We start from the raw sequence: 20,256 nt of genomic DNA on the forward strand, positions 1-20,256 counted from the left end.
CAATATATGAAAGAGCTCATGTGTACGGATAGTTACTAAGCTTTTTATCCTCCAAACACGGTCAGGATCTGTAACTAAACTGCTGGATTTAAATCTACACAAACCTGTGCAGGATTGAAGTACAGCAAGTAGCGAATTCCATGAAAGCTGTTTCACCAATACACTCATTGCAGCTGTCGGGAACACCACAGGGATTCTGGACTGTCATCCAATTTTTAACCCCAAATAATATAACTTTTGTAATGGGTATTACTTTCTTTATTGCTGGTACTTACCTTTCCAATCATAATGATTCCATAAAGAAGGTTACATTCTAAATAAGTTTTTTCCTGGACGTGTTTGTCCTCACATATCCTATATTCATCAATTACTGTAACTCATTGAACAGTAACGTTTCAGTCTGTTAAACAAACTGTACAAGATGTCCCTAGCGGGTTCAGTAAAATATATTAACAGACAAGACACCCTGTAAAGCTATACAGCAGAACATGATGACGAGGGCTTCAGAACAAGCTAAGTAACAGAGATTGACCATCTTAAATGCTGCCGTAGACCAATTTAAATACCTTATGGCTTTTACACTTGGCAGCTATTGCTAGCAATTACTGCTAGCCATAGCTGCTAGCAATTAATTGTAACTTCAACATCGTAGCGGTTTTTGTTTTGTTTTGTTGTTGTACTTTTACTTCAATCACTGTATAGATTGTCTCAACATGGAAATGCGCTGTCAGCAAAATAATGCATCATTTAGTTAAAACATTTTTTAAATAATCACAGTCCCATAGACAATCTTTACTTAAAATAATCAAGCCTCCTCATCCAAACTCCACTTTTCTTTAGACGCTGCCATCTTGCAATGACAAGTAAAATGATGTCAGGTAGTAAAGCTGCAGGTAATACTGATTCCGACTCTCTCGTCAAGAGCTCGTTATATTGCACTAGGCAATTCAACAGCAATGTGTGTACTAGCAATTATTGCCAAGTGTAAAGCCACAGCTCATTAAAATCACAGATTAATCTGTTTGTATGGAAAGTCAGATTATTAATACTTGAGGAATACTTGAGGGATCTGTGATTACACAGGAAACTTCAGAATTTACTGTAATTTTCCAAATGTCTCTATTGGGAGTTATGTGGGGGCGGCAGTGGTTTTGGCATTATAGGTTTTAGCAGTAGAGGAACATGATGTTTCTCTTGAAAGCTGCTTGCTAAAAAGGCAAGATCCTGCCATGACTAACAGCACTGGTCATCTTCAAGCTCTGTTATACACTAGCTCTTAAATCATAACTGAAACAAAAAAGGAGCCTTTTCTCCGTAAGGTGTTTTTCCAACAATTCTCTAGTGTCAGCCATCAGAAATAGGTCCAACTATTTCTAAACCTGTATTTAAATCTTAGCTCAATTTGCTGATTTTAGGCTAGTTGTACTTTACTTTAATCCTCCCCATTTTCATGCAGGTCGTTTTATCAGAGCTACCATGGGAAAAAAGTATTTCTTTTTATACAGCCCACAGAACCCAATGACAGCCAAATTCTATGCAAGGTGCTCTTTTTAAAAAGGGAGAAGGCTTTGAAGTTCTACCATGCAGAACCAGTGGAGACTACCAAGGGGCTTCCTTATTGTCTACCAGTCTAGCATCACACTATTGTCCCAAGTGGGCTGGACAAATTGGAGGCCAGGAAGCTGGAGCTACATTCCCCAGATAAAGAACAACCACGAATTTGCTGAGGAGAACAGCTGTGCGATACAGAAAACCACCTGGTTTCAAAATGAATTGTGGAAAAAAGGAGACACCTGCTGTGTTGTACTTTAATGATCAGGAACACAGGGCCAGGTACACCTTCATTTAAATAAAAAAATAATCTGAATTTCACAAGCATTCAAGACTTGGTGTTTATGGGAGAAGTCATGAAACTGTCCCCTATAAACCACTGTAAAAGCATGGCAAAGTGTAATATAGCACAGTGAAAGCATGGTTAAACATAGGTAAGCACTGTAAAGCTCAGAGGGGTACAGTAAAGCATATTAAAAAACATAGTACAACGATGGGAAACTTGTAAGTAATATCTTTGTTCATTAATACAAACAATAATTCTGCTGAATACATGCAGAGACGCACGGGTTTACAAACACTGCTAGAGTAGACCCACGTTAATCCGTGCAGATTGGGACCGATTTGAGCCCGAATTAGTGTAAAACACGGATTAGCCGAAATTGAGTTTACTGTTTAGGAAATTTATCAATTGAAAACTCCAAAAATGCAATAATACAAATAAAATACAGCGTCCCAACAACGGTCAAAATATATACTGTACATAATCAGCGTTGTTCAGAGGCAGATAGAGCTGGTTTAAAAATGTCACTGATCTTTAATTGTCATAACTGCTCCCCATATTCAGCTGCCAGGATAAAAGAGTCTTATGTCTGCTTTCTGCTTGCTTGTCACTGGTTTCAGTAACTACAAGACAGTACTATCCATTGGCTTGCACTATACTGTACTCAATTTAATTGAATTAAATGATGACCGTCCACAGCCGCACAGATATGCTGACTTCCGCACTAATAAAGCACGTGAATACCCACTTCCGCATAGATCAGATGATTTCTGCACTAATACATTTTGATGATGTACGGTATTAAATCACACAGATTATCGAAGCGCAGATTAATGGGAGTCTACTGTATTAAGAACCTGAATTTAGATGAAAGAGGCAGCAAGCACACAGTACAGTTCAATATTAAATCACATCCATGGATTACCAACAAATCATACCAGAAGCTGGAAGCAAGTGAATAAACCAGAAACTGAAACTTACACCAGCAAACGGTTAAAACTGTATTTTGTTGAACAGAAAAAATATATCTAGCCAACTTTAGAATCAGGCTAAAACCAACAAACACATTTTGGAGGGTGTACTTAATGCCAACACAAGTTTATGCAATGTCAAGCAGAGCTGTATTTTTAAGATTGAATCTCCCCTCCCATGTTCATATGCAACAAGGTCTGAAGTGATTCAAAGCTGTGTTAATCTGGTAGCTCTGTGTTCCTTTGCAGGTTCTCTGACAGGTCAAGCATGGTAACGGCATGGGAACTGAACTGCAGACTCACCCCGAAGAGTGTGATGCATCCCGGGCATGAGTGGAATCATGAGTGGGGCAGTGTACTGTATGGAAGGTCGCTATGCTACTGCCCATGGTGATGACGTAATATGAGTGTTTCAGATTCCATCAATCCACCCCCAGAAGAAAAAAAAAACACTATTACTCCAACTTTCCATCTCTGAAACATTACCTCATGCATACGTAGGTCCCTGTGATCTAGACCCCTCAATTCTTATAAAAGTGTACAACAGTCATTTTGTGTGAGATTGCAGTTTTTCCATGCTTTTCCCATGGGTTGTAGTATGCATTTAAAATAGTTTACCGTTTCTTTTTAATATGATTTCGAATGCCTCTCTGTGCTTTACAATGTATTCTTTATTACACATTGCATACAGTACAGAGGCCTCCACTGCCCCTCATTTAGAATATGTACCCCAGGGAGTTAAAACATGTATTTGCACTAGGTAAGCAGTCAGAACCACAACAGAAAGCCATCTCCTCTACCCTCCTTTCAGATTCCCTGAGTGCCCAGACAAACACTAACCCTTTGCGGTCCTATGTTGGACCTGGTCCGACATTGCAATTATTCCTATCCGGTCCAATGTCGGACCCTGTCCGACATCATCAAAAAGACGCAAAAACGGGTTTCTAGTTGTTTTTTCTCTGGAAAAAGCAGAGAAAACCATTCAATGGCCGAGTGGGAGCGACAGGAGCCGAGACAAGCTGGAAAAAAAAAAAGGGTGTATCTCATGATTAGTCATACTTGCCCCTGGCATCAGATAACGGCGGCCATAAGGAAAAAAGCTGGCTGCTAGTGCATCAGCGCTCAGAGAATATCACGGATATTTGCAGAGCTTTTTTCAGATGTTATAGTAATAAAATAATGACTTGGATCGCATAATTGAGGCGTTTGGTGATAAAACAAGTGATCCGGAGATGATTGATCGGTATGTACGACTATTATTTCTTAGCATATGTGAAAGCTATAGCGAACGAAAGGATGGGGCGGGGCTGGAGATACCTAATGAGTGCTTTGTTGATATGCAGGGCCTTTTAAACCCGTTTGACTGGAAAAAAATACTTTTAAACAGCGCGTCTAAAATTAACTGCGCGTGTGAAAATAAATTGGACCTGACGCGCCTGACGCGCACTTAATAAATGGACTGCAAAGGGCTAAACTCACTCTGCCAGCTCTCTCAGCCTGAACATGTTGTACTCTCAGGGCACTGGCACTCTACAGCCCCCATTGTTTCAAAAGCTCCATTGCTGGCTGCTCAACACCCAAGATCAGCAGCGCTTCCTGTAGGATTTTCACATTTCCACTGTCAGGGGACTTTCACCTGGTCCAGAGCTATTAAAGGATTTGAGTAAAAGCTGGTTGTTCCATTTGCTAAACATCAGAAGACCAGAAGCCAAATGGAATTGCCTGAAGGAGATGTGGTTGAATAAAATGGATATGTTCTTGACTTGGATCCAAGGCTCACACGCCTCTTACAAGCCACCCTCGTCTCTTTCATCTGCATGCATTAATCTCAACAATGATTAAGTCATCTTTGTCTGCACTGTATTTAAGCAGGGATTAAAGAAAGCCCGCTGAAAAGCAATTTACCGTATCTAGCCATATATAAGTAACCTCACATTGTGTAGGTTTGGATCTGAATTCAAAAGGTTGCAACGGAGGTTACAGTAGTATAGACCCATTCCCATCTCAGTTGATATCAGACAGTGACTGACCTGCTACACAATGCCCAGCTCTCTCAGTATTATTCAAGTGGAAATAGGTTTCTATTGTCCAGTGTTTTCTGTGATTTGGGCCAATGTGTTTTTGTTTTTTGCAAATGTGGTCATTCCATGAAAAGGACATGTTGGTTAATGCACTGTATTTTGGGATGAACTGGTTGCACTGGAACCTACCAACAAACTCCTGGTAAAGTCACATAGATCTTTATGCTATGCCATGTTTGTTGCTGAATAGCTGCACACAACTTTCACACAACTTAAAATCTCTATACAAAAATCACTGTTGCAGAGACACAGGCAAACATGAAAGTCAGCAAACATTTACAAGATACTTCCAATTTCATATACTGGTTTACCTGAAAACTGTATTAGATTGAAGGGTTTTTTGTAATATACAGTGTGTTTGCAAATTGTGCATATTGAGGAGCTTATAAGAAGATAAGAAAGTTTACAAACTACAGTATCTACAGTATGTTCGTCTGGTTCCTAGTGCTGTAGCTGAGTCATCTAAAATGTTTGTCAAGTCGGGTCTTAAAGGATCCCAGTGATTCTGCCTCAACATGACTACCGTGTAGGTAACCCAACCCAAACCCTCACTACTCTCTGTGTGAAGAAGTGCCTCCTACCCTCTGCCCTGCTATCTACACTTAAGTTCCAACTATGTCCTCTCGTCATTAAAGTATTGGCTAGAGTTAACTTTGTCCTACTAATTCTTCTAAATAGTTTGTTCAAGTTTGTATCATTATACCCTTCATCCTCCCTTAGCTTTTAATTACTTTTTAAATGAACCCTTAGTAGTAAAACATAATCACACCTTAATAAGCCTTTACACTGATAAAAACATGTATTTATTTACTTTTACAAACAATCTTGTTGCCAAGTGTCATGGAGTCAGTACAGTCCCAATCAACCCCCTGACAACCTGTACAAATCAAACAACTAGAACCCTACAAAAACAATGCCAAGTTAAATAGAAAGGCAAAGCCATCAACTAACGTTTAAACTCAACTCAAACAAAAACCTTTTGGGAAACTTGATCCAGCCCAGCAGCTGGATAGACTTCATTATCATTGGACAGGCTTGCATTAAGCTTTCCTTGCGAGCCAAAAATAAAATAAAGAGGATGGTTTAAATGCTCACAGAGCTGAGAATAATAATAACTCCTTCTAAGAGGCATCTGGGGCTTGGGCTGTAAATAACATTGCATTGCACTTCTCTGTTTAATTTGTGACAAGTACAGGAGAGAATCCAGGGCAAGGCTGTATCCAAACAGATAATAATAATTGTAAACATTGAAGATTCACTGAGAAACGAGGGCCTCTTTTTCACCTTCAACGCATCTGTGCTGGAGTGTGTCCATCCATTTCAAAGCCTGCTTAACAGGGGTCTGTGCAGCTTTCAAACAGCGTAACCCATTCAAATATCCATGCCTGTAACATTTGGAATCAGCTTGAAACATATTTATAAACCTCATGGATTGTCTCAGCTGCAGGTTCTGAGTAGTTCATTATCCTATGGTAGATACTCTCTGCTTTAACAGCAAATTAAAAAAACTATACCTAAAACCACATTTTAAGAATGACCATTTACAAAAAGATTATGCTGTAGCATTATACTGTACAGCCATTCTACAGTCACTCTACTAACTGGCCTTTGGTGTTACCACAGTCAATTATCTTGTAGGTAATGACACTGCGTCACACATAAGGTCTTGTGATTCTGATCCACTGAAGAATCTGTGCTAAAGAATGTCCATACATACTGCCCTGTTGTGTGGTTATGAATACCAAACTGTCTCTGTTAAAAACAGTTCCTTAAGGACAGATGCCATGGTGTAAAAGTGAACACTGGAATTTCTGAAGCTGAGCGCTCCTTCATCAGACAAGACACTCTGGATATTTTTTAAGCTCTGCAAAGATTGAAAACCACCAAGCGTTAAACTGCTAGTCACAGAAAACAAAAAACCTTTTTGGTCTAAGCTATAACATACTGCACCCTGGCATTCAGGCAGTATTCTTGTAGTAATACTGCTATTTACATGTGGGTGACTTGTTATAATTCTGTTGAAAACTGTCACGCTTTGTTCAACAGAAGTGAGTATTCAGCACCTCCAGATAAAACTCAAACATAACAACAATCTGGGAGTGACAGGGGGTTAGGACTAGCTTACACACAAGTTTGTCTACTTGACCCTTAGTCATATTAGATTGTACATTTGAGTATTTAAAGTTAAGCATGTAATATATAGAGGGTGTGAGGAAAGGGTTAGGGAACATGATAGATGCTATTCAGGGAAGAGGAATCAAGGGTTCTATATTAGAATCTACTGCATACTGTGACTGGGACTGCATTCCAGGGCACACAATAGCCCCAAGTCCTGACAGAAGCATAGACTCAACTGTAAATTCTGCTACAATTCGGCTAAAACACATAATGGTAACAGAATTTACTTGAGGATTAATGTCTTCCACCTAGTCCAATCTGTGTATTAGTATACTACCTTAGTAATGCACTATTAATACAAAGTATTAGACAACGAGTTTATACATATGGTATACAAAAATCACATATTCACTATAGCTAAGAGTTTTAAAAATGTAATACGTTGTAGGCTATTTACAAACCTTTTGAAATTAAACAAGCAATAGGACTAGCATCGGTTGTGATTAATGCTGCTAAAAAAAACCCTAATAAAAATAATAATCAAAGTACATCGACTTGACACAGCAGCGAGCGTGATACAAAGTAACAAACATTACACTTGTAAAAATATCAACAAACACGGCACTGTGTGCCTACTACAAATATATATTCGCCTACAAATATATATTGTTAGTAACAAGTCTAAACTAAACCATTTTCTTTTCTTTTTTTTGTTCAGCAAAAATGCAATCGATCGCATCTTTGCACATTTACATGCCCTACAATAACCTACTGCTTTTACGGGAAAAGTAACTCTACGTTTACATTTTATCCATGCAAAAACACAATGTGTATCATTGTTTATTATTATTATTATTATTATTATTATTATTATTATTATTATTATTATATAAAGCAAAGGAAACGCAGGACTTATTTTTGTCAGGTGAACACACACATCAACTGAAATCTACCGCTTCCAAGACTAGTCATTGCAGCACTTCCCTCTACGTTAAATTGATGTATTAATAATAATTGTACTTACCACATAATAATAATAAGAGTATCTCCCTCATGCCTTTCATAAACGTGCTGTTATATATAAACCTATGTTCCCGTTAAAACCTGAAATATAAAAAAGGACTCGTCAATCAGTGGAAAAACCTTACAAAAGATTGAAACTGATCACAGCCCTCTGGAAGTAAAATCATTTCTGAAAAGTTGTTTTAGGCTAAAGAAAAAAGGTATTTAAGCTTTTTAACTTAAAAAAACCCCTGCAACTTGGTAAAACCAATTCATGGGAAATGCACGTTTGGGAAAATACAGTAACAGCAGGCACAAAAAAGTGTGCTTCCTTACAGTGCATTTTAATGTACACAACGTGCTAGTAATAACATATACAATACACAACCATCACGCTTACTTACCAATGGGCCTCGTATCCCCGACTATAAACTGCAGTGAAGCAGATCGCACTGTTATTTAAAGTGCCTGAAAACTTTTGACAAAAGTTGAGAGCAAAAGTTGTAAAATGAAAGCTATGTGATGGATCTTACGGATGGGACTGATGAGAAAGGGGGATATCAAGAGCTTTGAGTGATTTAAGGTTCGTGGCTCCTGTTCACAGACGTCACTAAACATTTAATACAGCCTATTGCTTTTCAGGGTTTTTTTTTAAAGCCTGCATTTTACTTTAGATAATAGTTTTCCTGCTGTTTTGTTTTTGTTTGTTTAGTTTTTTTTTTTTTTTTTAGTTAAGCATTAGCTTGGAGTTTTCTTATTGGTGAAAAACAAAACTCTACACTTCGTGTCTACTGTCCTTTGCTATTTAATTCACAAACCATGTAAAGGTTCTGCAGTGTCTATTCCTGTTGCAGGCCACTTGAAACTCCACTTCGGGTTTTCCTAATGGCCTCTTCCAAGTTGAGCTCTGAGTCTGAGCAGCGTTCTCAGGCTGGAATGTGCAAACTGAAAAGGCCCCCTGATCTGCACAATGAAATACTTTACCTCCCCGGGTCGGCTCAACAGGTACAGCTAAAAAAAAAAAAAACGTAGTTAGTCAGATGTATGATGTGTAGTTTTCATTATTTTATATTGAAGTTATCCACGTCTTAATTAATTAGAACTTAAAAAAACACCTTATTATTTGCTCTAGAAAGAGTGCAAAGAAGAGCAACCAGAATTATTCCGGGTTTAAAAGGCATGTTGTATGCAGACAGGCTAAAAGAATTGAATCTAGTCAGTCTTGAACAAAGACTACGCGGCGATCTGATTCAAACATTCAAAATCCTAAAAGGTATAGACAATGTCGACCCAGGGGACTGCTTTGACCTGAAAAAAGAAACAAAGACCAGGGATCACAAATGGAGATTAGATAAAGGGGCATTCAGAACAGAAAATAGGAGGCACTTTTTTACACAGAGAATTGTGAGGGTCTGGAACCAACTCCCAAGTAATGTTGTTGAAGCTGACACCCTGGGATCCTTCAAGAAGCTGCTTGATGAGATTCTGGGATCAATAAGCTACTAACAACCAAACGAGCAAGATGGGCTGAATGGCCTCCTCTCGTTTGTAAACTTTCTTATGTTCTAATGTTCTTATGTTCTTATTTACTATTTACTAATAGTTGTAATTAAATTCTAAAAACTCTCCCGTGAAAAAACAATAACATTTTAAAATACATTTTTTTTCTATTTTAAATTACAATTCACTATTAAAAGTACATTGCATGTAGTATCCACTTAAAACAAAATAAAACAAGCTACGAAACGGCAAAACAATATAACATTCTTGGAGGTGTTTATTAGTAGACAGGAGTGTATACTGCAGGCTAGAAAAGGGTTAATGTAAACTGCAAGGATAGAAATCCACCACATATTGCATTCTTGAAATAAATGGCACTGATGGTTACCACTCAATGGTGTATTTCAAATAATATGAGAAAGGTTTGCAAAAAGTCAATGGAAGAAACGATTGACAGAATTTCATAGGTTTCTTTTGATACCACTAGTAACACCACATTCACATGGGTTCTCCTTGCTTCTCAAGCAAAACTCTTCATATCATATTTATTTTTAGAATGCAATGGGAAATGTGTCTGAACATAGCAGTGCTCAAAGCAATGGAAAATATATTACAGTATGCAGAGTATTTCAGAACACAAGCGGCGCAGTGACAAAATGTTTTGTGAAGACATTCAAGATGTGGTAAACATGAAAAACCATGAAGAGAAACGACAGGAGTTCCCACGACTGACCCTCTGGGAAGGCACTGATTAAAGAACAGCTGTTTTAACACAAGATGTGATACACAATGTAAGGGCTTCAGTACCTTAATAAGCAACTTGCTAGGGGGCTGACGATCACAGACTATAGTTATCTTTACTTATGCATTCTTACTATTGTTTACAATCACTTTTGTATGTCATTTTCTGTTTCAGCTATTACGTCCTGGTAGTTTTTTGAAACTCAGAAGTTTAAAGCACCCCTGTGGCCTCAGAAGAGCTCTGAAACATGTCTTCTCTCTTAAGTACAGCCGGTACACCAGAGTGTAACCATTAACCTGTCCCCCAGCAACACTCTGCCCCCTAGTGGATGTACGAAATACATCAGTAAGGCACCAGAATGTGATGTATGTAACAAAACAATAAACAAAAGTGATTCTACGTTAGTTATGTTTATTGATATTTCAGACCTGTGTATTTCTTTTGTGTATCTGAGCATCTTATTCGGTTATTCTGAGAGATAAAAATGTGGTTTTCCACATGGCAGGATTGCTAATTTACGAGCCTGTCATACCTTTTACATCTGGAGGCCTTGGTTTGATTAAGTAAATGTGTTTAAGTGTAACAAATCTACCAACCATCACACGTAAATCCATAAACAAATACAGTTGTGTCAATCTGTTATTTGGTGTTATGTTTATTTTATTTGTTATTTCAAACAAACAAAAACAGTGTTTTCACCCCTTATTTGCCATTCACAAGGAGACATGGAGCTTCATGTCTAAAGTGTTTATGCTGAAGGGCCCTCAGTGAGATGGCAAGGCTGTGAGTTAGCGTCACTGGTATTTTCACCTGCTTCATGAATGTGCCTTCAACTGTCTGAGTCATCTGTGATGTTCAGAAATGAAAACAGAATTCTACATCTAAACCCATGTAAAAAAAAGTGGTTTAATTTCATCTTTTATAGTCCTGCTGTGAGTGAGGATGGCATACAAAGTGTAACTGCAGTAAAAGTGGGATTTAATGACCAAGTTTATAATAGTCCTCTACACGAGGCATTAACAGGAGGGAGTCTATCTCCTGAGGAGATTCAGGCACAACAGAGAGGAAGGTTTTAGAATATTGAGTTCCCCCTACTGGAGACAGAGAAGTATCACATCCCGATTGAATTTTGAACTGAAATTTTAATGTTGCATGGTTCTGTGATGAAATAAATGTTACAGAAGCCCTGTATGTTTATTAAAATGATACAGGAGAATACATTCCAATGTGATATTTGATAATCCCCTAATTAGCACACAATTACATTTCCACCACACCGCTATTAAAATGCATATACACTGTGTTAATATAGAGCTGGCCCTGATAGGAGGGAGGTATTGAGATTGACTCACATTTTAACCAGAAAATAAATACTTTCAGTTTTAGAAAAGAAACAGATAACACTGTACAAACAAAGAAGTCTAATATATCAAATGTATATTTATTATCTGTGTGGGTCTCTGTTTTTACAAATCTTTTTCAGAAACAAAATGCTTATTTAGTATAACAGATTTAGAGAACACATTTTAGCTGATATTGGGGGCACATCAGTATTGACAGGCATGGTGTTTGGCTTCTTTTCAAGCAAGGCTACCCAGCTAAGATCCTCTAGGTCAGTGATTCCCAAACTTTTGATTGCTAAATTATTATTGTTTCTTTGTGGAAATTTGACACAGATTTATTTATTAAGATTTTCTCTCACTGGGATAAGGCCAGCTCATTTACACAGGGGTCCAATTGTATATATTTAATTTCTGACTGTGTGCAGCAGTGCATCTCGGAACCTTTTTGAGGGCTTACTTTTTTAAGTGTAGAGTACTGTCAATACAAAAATAGATTCTATTTTATCCAGTGCTGAAAAATGAGAGCTGCATTCTGTCATAGGTTCTTTTCGTGTTCACTACCTCCCCCCCCCCCCTCCCCCACCCCGCTGTTATTCAGTTTAAAGCCTACACTGTTATTGATAACCTGACACTGCATTGCAGAGTAAAAGAACAGCCTGCAGCTGCCGAGCCACAGTGCTCTCTGTTGTTTATTGAATTACAGAAAAATCATTCTGTTATTTTTATACTGTTTTTTTATAACGGTTTTTATTGCAATTACTCAAATACTGTTGCCATAGATACACATAACATAACCCATAACCTAGATCAGGTTTACACAGAAGGAAGAAAAAAAAACATTACTTAGTACTAGAGCAGCATAAAGGTTAATTCGATTATTCAGATTGGTGCTGACTGGGCTAATTTGCCCATTCCAATTTAAACAGTTGAAGCAACAGGTGCATGTATCGGTGCTGCAGAGAGCAGCAATCTGCACAGATTCAAACAGCTGTTTCTGCAACTGATTAAACAAGACTGGTTAACCAAATCAATGTAAAATTAGGTCACCGTGATCTACGTCCACATACAATCTCATCAACATTGCAGTTTCGTCAAAACCAGAAAAGAAGGCACTGTGGAAAAGTAGGTCACTGTGACCTAGGTTCACACAATGTGGAATGTAACAAATGTCCATGCAAAGTCTCAAATACAGGTCTTGGCTCAGGCAAAAGGAGATAGTCCTGACTGAGATTAAAACTGGGTGAAGAGTACATACGTATGGGTTTATTGACTGCATTCTGGTTGACAGTAAGCAGAGAAAACAAAAACAGAATTAAAGAAAACTCTATAACCAAGTAACCCAAAATCCCATGTCCAGGCTATCTGACCTACAGAGAACCTTGTTCAATCACTGGAGTTATTTACCCCATTCCTGTACCTCCATATTGCTTTCATGTTGCTGTGAGGGCCTAATAAAACACAAATGCCCAATATGTAATCTAAACCTTGGGAAATGGTTCAGCCAGGTTTAGAAACAGCATTCAGCATCACGGTATCTGCATTGACCTGAACTGTAGTTATTATCACCCCTTAAGAAAGAAGAGGACAGTCAACATGTTTGTAGTACACAGGCCTTTCCCAGAAAGGAACAGTTGTCATGGAAATGGTTGAAAGGTGTTGACTGACTGGTGAAGATTGTGTCCGGTGACAGGGGGCTGCTTCTCCTCTCCTGGCTACGAGCAGGTGCTGTACTGCGTCACGTTGCTTCGAATAATGTTCCTGATGCTGGTGATGTTCTTCTCCAGATCTATCAGCTCCTTGGCTTGCGCTTCCATCCTCTTCTCGTTCCTCCCAAACCTCTTCTCCAGTTCTAAGTGGGGGAACAAAACATTAAAAAAACGTGAAGATGCATACTCTTACTCAGTCGCTTAAACGCTTGTCAAGCAGAGCTGTAACAATCGATTATTGATTAATATAACTTTTACTTTGCAAGTCTCAATTAATCATTCATGGATCTATTAATCAAAGCAATACCCTGTTTGGAGTCTCACACCTCATGCAGAAGCTCTTATAAAAGTTTAGCACAGTAAATCTGTACTGTAATTTTGCTGTTTCCCCATGGTTATACTGTGCATTTACCATAATTTACTATGTTTTTTTTAAATATGCTTTACCATTATTATTATTTTCTTAGCAGACGCCCTTATCCAGGGCGACTTACAATTGTTACAAGATATCACATTATTTTTACATACAATTACCCATTTATACAGTTGGGTTTTTAGTGGAGCAATCTAGGTAAAGTACCTTGCTCAAGGGTACAGCAGCAGTGTCCCCCACCTGGGATTGAACCCACGACCCTCCGGTCAAGAGTCCAGAGCCCTAACCACTACTCCACAGTGCTGCCCTTACCATACCTCTCTGGGTGTTCCAATGTTTACCTATGCTTTGCCATGGCTTCACTTTATTACACTGTGCTATGCTTTTACTTTGAGGCATCGATTAACACAGGCATTGATCCATGTCCATAACTATTACCTGTCAGATTCATCAGTATGAATTCAATCAATCCTATTCATTCTTAATACATTTGCTTGTAGAATTAGCCTAAACATACCATCTAACTGCTTCATGTCCTTATTGGCTTTCTTGAGCAGTTCCTCTGCTTCCTTCTTGATGTTGCTTGCTCTCTCAGTCACGCTACCTATACTGCTGGCTCCATCGCCCAGTCCGCCCACCTTTCCTTCCAGCTCTTTGTACTTCAGCTCCACCTCCTCTAGATCCTGATCAAGCACAAGATCAAACCAATACATTCAAAAATACATTAAACCCCATACCCAATTATTTTTACCCTGGTTTTTCTCCACAATTTAGAATGTCCAATTATATCACCTCACTGCACCCCCCTACCTTCAAGAGCTCAGGAGAACTGAAGGCCAGTGGGTGTCCTACAATCCCACCATCAATCCAACCCTGCAGGCGTCCGTTTGAGCTCATTGGTCCAGTAGGAGCCACTGCAGTCCCTGCCAATTTTGCCTCCCAAACCCGTGGGAGTGCTATGACCAATGCACATTCCTTGTGAAGAGCAGCAATTTTGCATAGCCACAAGGCAAACCTGCTTTTCCCTGACTATCACTCATCCTGCACACCACATGCCTTTACCAGGTGAGCACGTCGGATACCTTTTACATATTTAAGAAGGTTCTAAACGTAATAGTCCTAAAACTACCTCTGGAGAACGTATACAAAATGGTATGTCAACAATGCATAACTTGATAAAGTACCTAGAATGCCCAACTATGGAATGATACAGTGTAAAAACACTAAGGAATTATATCTTATTGCAGGACAGACTATAACTATCAACACTTGCTGGCATACTATTAACACTAAAATAAACTTTCTCAGTGAAGGCATTGAAAAGACTTCTTGTTGAAACATTTGTCAAGAAATGTCTTTTATTATTTTGACATGTAGCACTGGGAGGAAACTGGCATAAACAGGTTGAGAGGCAGTGGGATAAGCCAACCCATACTATGTGCTCTTTTCATTAGGAAGAGGAATATAAACCCCATGTGGGATGGAATCTGACCTTGTCCAGCCCCGTTGCTGCCTCGGTTGCCTTCTCCGATAGGGTCTTGGCTTCTTCAGCCATCACTCGGTTCTGCTCCGTCTTGTCGCGCACAGACCCCGCCTGCTTGGACAGGTTAGCCAATCGCATCATGGCATCCATCTGTTTATCTTCAATGCCTTTGAGCTTGCTTGTGAGCTGTAATTATCGAGGAGAAGATCAAAATAGAAACCCACTCTAGAGGAGAGGTTATGTGACTTGGAGATAGGAATTAGAAAAGAGATATTCAGTCAATGTAATGTCACCATTAATAAGCAGTACAAACATGAATTTGTGTGTATGCCCTTATAAAATTTACCATAGTAAAAGCACAGCAAAGTGTAATAAAACATAGTGAAAGCATGGTAAAGCAAAGGCACGTAAGCATTGTAAAGAATAGCGAGGTATGATAAAGCATGTTAATAAACATGACAAACCATTGTAAACTATGGTAAATGCAGAGTATAGCCATTGAAGAGGCATGGTAAAACTGCAAAAATACTGTGGTAAACTTTTATAGGGTTGACATTCATTATTAAGACTTAAATGTCTAACAGTGTCCTCACACCAACATTAAGTTTGCATGCCCTACTGGAGTTCTGCTTCCTACTGTAGGTGTGACCACTGCAGACCCCCAGTAAGCTCAAGTAACCCCCTCTGGTACACCCTCTGAAAACCTTGAGCTCTTCATGTCAGTGCTCAGAAAGCAGATGCTATTGTCACTGCACGGGCTTACCACTGGCCTTTCATTACTATTAATTTACTATTAAACAAATGAGCAATTACATTTTTGTACTAATGTTGTTTTTTTGTCTGCAAACATTCAAAATGGTCTTTAAAAATATGGGACTGTTGCCATCATTTTTCAGCATACTGTAGTGAATTACAGCCGAAATGAAAGAAGTGCATATGTTACTTGTACATTCCTTTAAATAGGGTAATAATATCTTTGGGGTCAAATACCAAACATCTGCTTCCTCAAATAACAGGCTACCTTAGAAGAAGGCATGCAAAATGAGCCATGCCAGTGTGAACATGTGTGAAATAACATGTGCTTCTTTTAAAACTCCACGTATCTCTGTAAAATGTAAACTGCCTGAGAAGTATTTGTAATGCGAGAAGGCAGACTGCATGATCAGAACTCTACAGGAACAGCTCCACCATCTGTCATAACATACTAATATCCTATTGCTGCTACAGTATATACTGAAGCACAGTGAAGAGAAGGAGGAGCCGTACCCCAGCAGTGCGGTTCAGTACATTCTTGAGGTTCTTCTTTGCTTTTTTCAGTTCTTTCTCTGCTGTGTCTGCGGCGGAGCGGGCCCTGTCCAGAGACTCCTTGGTGATGTTTACCAGGTTCTCCACTCCATCTGCTTGGTTCCTGTCCGGACAGCAGAAACACAACACTGTAAGATCGCTGCTAGTTTTCAATATCCGAGAACACGCCTCTGATACCACGTTTCTATCTGCCACTGATTTGATCTGGAACCAGTTCAGTTTATTTAGTAGTTATTTTCTGATTTTCTTTGGAAATAAATAGAAAAAGGCTGTAAAACATTTACCCATCATTAGCAAATTACCATGTTTATTTTTAGTTTCCTAAGACTTTATTTTCACCTTGAATCAGGTCATATTTATTCTGCAGGATGTTCCACTGATGCCACCTAAAGTCTTTTATGCAGGTATTTAAAGTTGATCTTTAATCACTGAATACAGTTGAGGACCGAATGTGAAGCCAATATGTCACTGCGTTTGGTCTTTATCATCCAGAAACCAGTCACACTGAAAATGTGAAGTGTGGCTCTCAAAAGATTTAAAGATTTAAAAAGCAGTGACAGAGGCAAATGCTGTGCTCAGGAAAAGTGATCTGCATCCATTTCAAAGAGGATAGGGTTAGATGTCTCCTCTATTACAGGGAATGCACTTGATTTGCACTGTATTTCGATTGGCTGTAGACTGAAGGAACATACTTGGCATCCTTGGCCTTCTCCAGAAGCTCGTGAGCGATGGTGAGCTGCTGGGCCGTGGCGTTAAGGACCGCGTTGACGTCGCTCAGGTTCACCATGCACTCCTTGATCTCCTGGATGGTCTTGGTGAGGTTGCTGGCGCTCACAGGGAGTGAGATGGACAGAACCTGCCTGGCCACCAGCTCGATATCCTTGGGGTCTGCTCCATCCACTGCAATAACAAAGTCAGACCGGGTTACACAAACAGCAGATGTATTTTGTAGGTACAATTTCGATTGTGTTTAGACTGATCACCTTGTTTTTCTTTCTTGTCACCTCAGTACAAGAAAGACAACGTGGTTCATTTTAATGATGTAAACAACCACCACCCCTAACTATTATTAATCTTACTTGTGCTTTCACAAAGACATAAACTTCAAATACCTCCTATCTGGCACGTCAAGTTATGCTCACCCCAAAATGTAATAATAGAAATCATCTAGATAATGATCACTAATAATATCTGTGAGATACAGCCACCAGAAAGTTCTTGGGATTGCATGATTTATTTTGAATGTAAATGTAAACATAATGACTTACAGTAATATTAACTGTGATGTAAAGTATAAATACAAAGCTGTTGATATGACAGTCTTTCTATAAAGGGATAACGGCATTGCTGTGGTGTGTTACAAGGTAATAATGGAGCCCTGAGTCAATAAAACCCAAGACTGGAAGGTGACCAAGGAACAGCTATGGCATTATCGCTATTACACTAGAACTTTTTAAAGTTACTTATTTACCTCTTTGTCTAAAATACTCATAGTAGTCCACTGAAAGAGGTAACATTTTGAGAGCAGAACTCAAGCGTTTCATTACTAAGCAGTGCTTTTAAAGCAGATGTCTTTAATTAGTGTCATCTTTTCAGTTACTGTTATAACAGAAGGTTGATCTCCATTGAAAACAATAGGAAAGCAGTGTCTAGTTGTTCTATAATCATTAAGAATAGAGAACGTATATAGGCTCTTAATATAGAGTACTGCTTGTATGCTGCCAGCACATGGTACCTTTAGAGGGCATTGCAATTGAATTGATTAACACACATGCAGAATGCAGTCACCTGTTAGATAAAAAGGGAAATATGCTTTTTATGAATATATGTGAAAATGTCATGTACTGTTTCAGTACATTACAATCTATATTATTTTGCTTAGAAGAGCCAGCTTCCCTATTAAACATATAGATGATCTGACCAGTCAAGAAGTCTCTAATCTTCTGGATGAATTCTCTGAGTTTCTGGTTGGAGCTCACAATTTCATCCTTGGTCCTCTGTGCTTTGGTGAGGGTCCCCTCTGCTTGGGCTTTGATGTCCTGAGTCAGTTTTGCAACATCCTGAAGCTGCAAACATCAACAATGCATCAATAGAGAGGGTTCCTGTGTGTTTACTATGCCATGGAAGAACCACAGAGGTAAACGCCTCCATGGTCCTGGCAGGACAACATCAGCAGAAAAACATTAACACCACAGACCGCAGTTCAATTAAAACATACATCCCAAACCATTCAAAATGAGAGCTTTCTGAATTGATTCGTCACAAGCGGACATGCAGTTCTTCTAGATGAAAAACGTTTCCCTCTATAATCAGACAATAAAAGCATTCAAACCAAAAATGACAGCCCTTACCATTTTCAATAGCAATGTACAAAGGGGGCAATGGCAGCACAAGGGCAGCTGCAATGTGCTAGCAGAATGGTACCACAGTGGTAACTTTTTCCTATTTTACCAATGGTAACTCAATGATATGAGCAACTAGTACACACTGGAACGCCATTGCTGTACAATTGCACCATGTGCTCTGATCCATTATCTGCACTTTGAAACCCAGATGTAAAGCTAGATTGTAATGCATTCCAATTGGGGCTGCCATCAGCTCCATTAGGAGATAAAAAGATGGGAGATATGGAAATGGTTCTTGGTAGCTACTGGCTTCCTTATATGCAAAAACAGCAGAATACAGCATTTCACAGGGCGAAATAAAAAAAAAACTAAGGAGAAGGGATGCTCAGTAAATATTGTTATGCCAAAAATTACACTTGCTTGTTTTTTTTATTCTGCTGCTGGTGGAAATGAAAGGGGATGGTTTCAAATCCAACCAGCAGCTGGCAGGAAACAATTATAGACAAATGTCTGAATTAAAATGTCAACACTCCCACACTCAGTTCTGCCCCTCAATGCTGATTAGATTAGCAGGGGAATACCTTTTTCTGGATGTTGTCCAGGTCCTGAGCAGCAGCTTCGATCTCTTTCGTCTTGCTCTCCACGAGATTCAGAGCTCTTACGGAGGCACTCAGAGTGCCGTTACAGCTCCCTCCACCGCACTTCCGGTTCCCAAAGTCATCGCGGCAGTTCGCACCCCCGCAGGGATCTTCAGCGCAGCCATTTCCATTTTTCTTACTACCACAAACCTTGAAAATAAAAATACAAACTACTGGTTAAATATTATTATTATTATTATTATTATTATTATTATTATTATTATTATTATTATTATTATTATTATTATTATTATTATTATTATTATGGGGTTATATGGGGTCTTATCATAAATGTCTGATAACCCCATCCTGACCCAGCTTCTGATCACATAAATACAATACCTTTGCACTCAGATTGTTGATGCTCTTGTCCAGATCCTTGGTTTTCGCCTGCAACTCTTTCAGTGATTTCTTCTGCGCTGTCATGGTCCGGAAGAACTCATCCTTCTTCTTGTTCATCAGGCTCTCTGTCATGTTCCTCGTTTCCTGTGATTGCTCCACGGGGCTGTCCGGACCCGACACTGAGGCGTTGGCTCTCCGTTCTGCATCCAGGGACTCCTGGTAGTACTTGTGGACATTCTCATATTTCTCTGGAAAACGTGAGGGGGACAAAACTGAAGGACAGAACCCGTAAGATCTTTCATGAAGGAAACAGCTGCTCAAATGTCTGCAAATGATAAAGAGTAAACGGCCTTGACTTTGAGTTCAGGAGCTGCTCTTCATGTCTAGTTGCTTGCCACAGACATGTTTAATGTAGGTGAGTTCAGAAGTGTCTTTATATCAGTAAACACCAGCATTATTTAGAGCACTGCTGT

General features: G+C 39.1%; 2 protein-coding genes across 4 annotated transcripts in view; both read right to left on the reverse strand.

Annotated features, from left to right (window-relative positions):
- LOC117412581 (laminin subunit beta-2-like) overlaps positions 1–8,529 on the reverse strand; it is a 63,899-nt gene extending 55,370 nt beyond the window's left edge. Inside the window, exons 1-2 of one of the 2 annotated variants that reach the window (XM_058999437.1) lie at positions 8,411–8,529; positions 8,029–8,108 (exon numbers count right to left, since the gene is read on the reverse strand). In XM_058999437.1, coding sequence (XP_058855420.1) covers positions 8,029–8,068 — 40 coding nt within the window. In that variant the 5' untranslated portion in view covers positions 8,069–8,108; positions 8,411–8,529. The remainder of the gene's footprint in view (positions 1–8,028; positions 8,109–8,410) is intronic. The other variant, XM_058999438.1, reaches the window with a different exon arrangement.
- Positions 8,530–11,668: 3,139 nt separating this feature from the next.
- Positions 11,669–20,256, reverse strand: part of LOC117414069 (laminin subunit beta-1) — an 88,549-nt gene continuing 79,961 nt past the window's right edge. For both annotated transcript variants that reach the window (XM_058999477.1, XM_058999478.1), the window contains exons 28-35: positions 19,784–20,031; positions 19,385–19,591; positions 18,380–18,524; positions 17,151–17,358; positions 16,420–16,561; positions 15,163–15,339; positions 14,188–14,353; positions 11,669–13,440 (exon numbers count right to left, since the gene is read on the reverse strand). In XM_058999477.1, coding sequence (XP_058855460.1) covers positions 13,304–13,440; positions 14,188–14,353; positions 15,163–15,339; positions 16,420–16,561; positions 17,151–17,358; positions 18,380–18,524; positions 19,385–19,591; positions 19,784–20,031 — 1,430 coding nt within the window. In that variant the 3' untranslated portion in view covers positions 11,669–13,303. The remainder of the gene's footprint in view (positions 13,441–14,187; positions 14,354–15,162; positions 15,340–16,419; positions 16,562–17,150; positions 17,359–18,379; positions 18,525–19,384; positions 19,592–19,783; positions 20,032–20,256) is intronic.

The sequence above is a fragment of the Acipenser ruthenus genome, chromosome 25 (genome assembly GCF_902713425.1).
Source record: "Acipenser ruthenus chromosome 25, fAciRut3.2 maternal haplotype, whole genome shotgun sequence".
Taxonomy (NCBI): Eukaryota; Metazoa; Chordata; class Actinopteri; order Acipenseriformes; family Acipenseridae; genus Acipenser; species Acipenser ruthenus.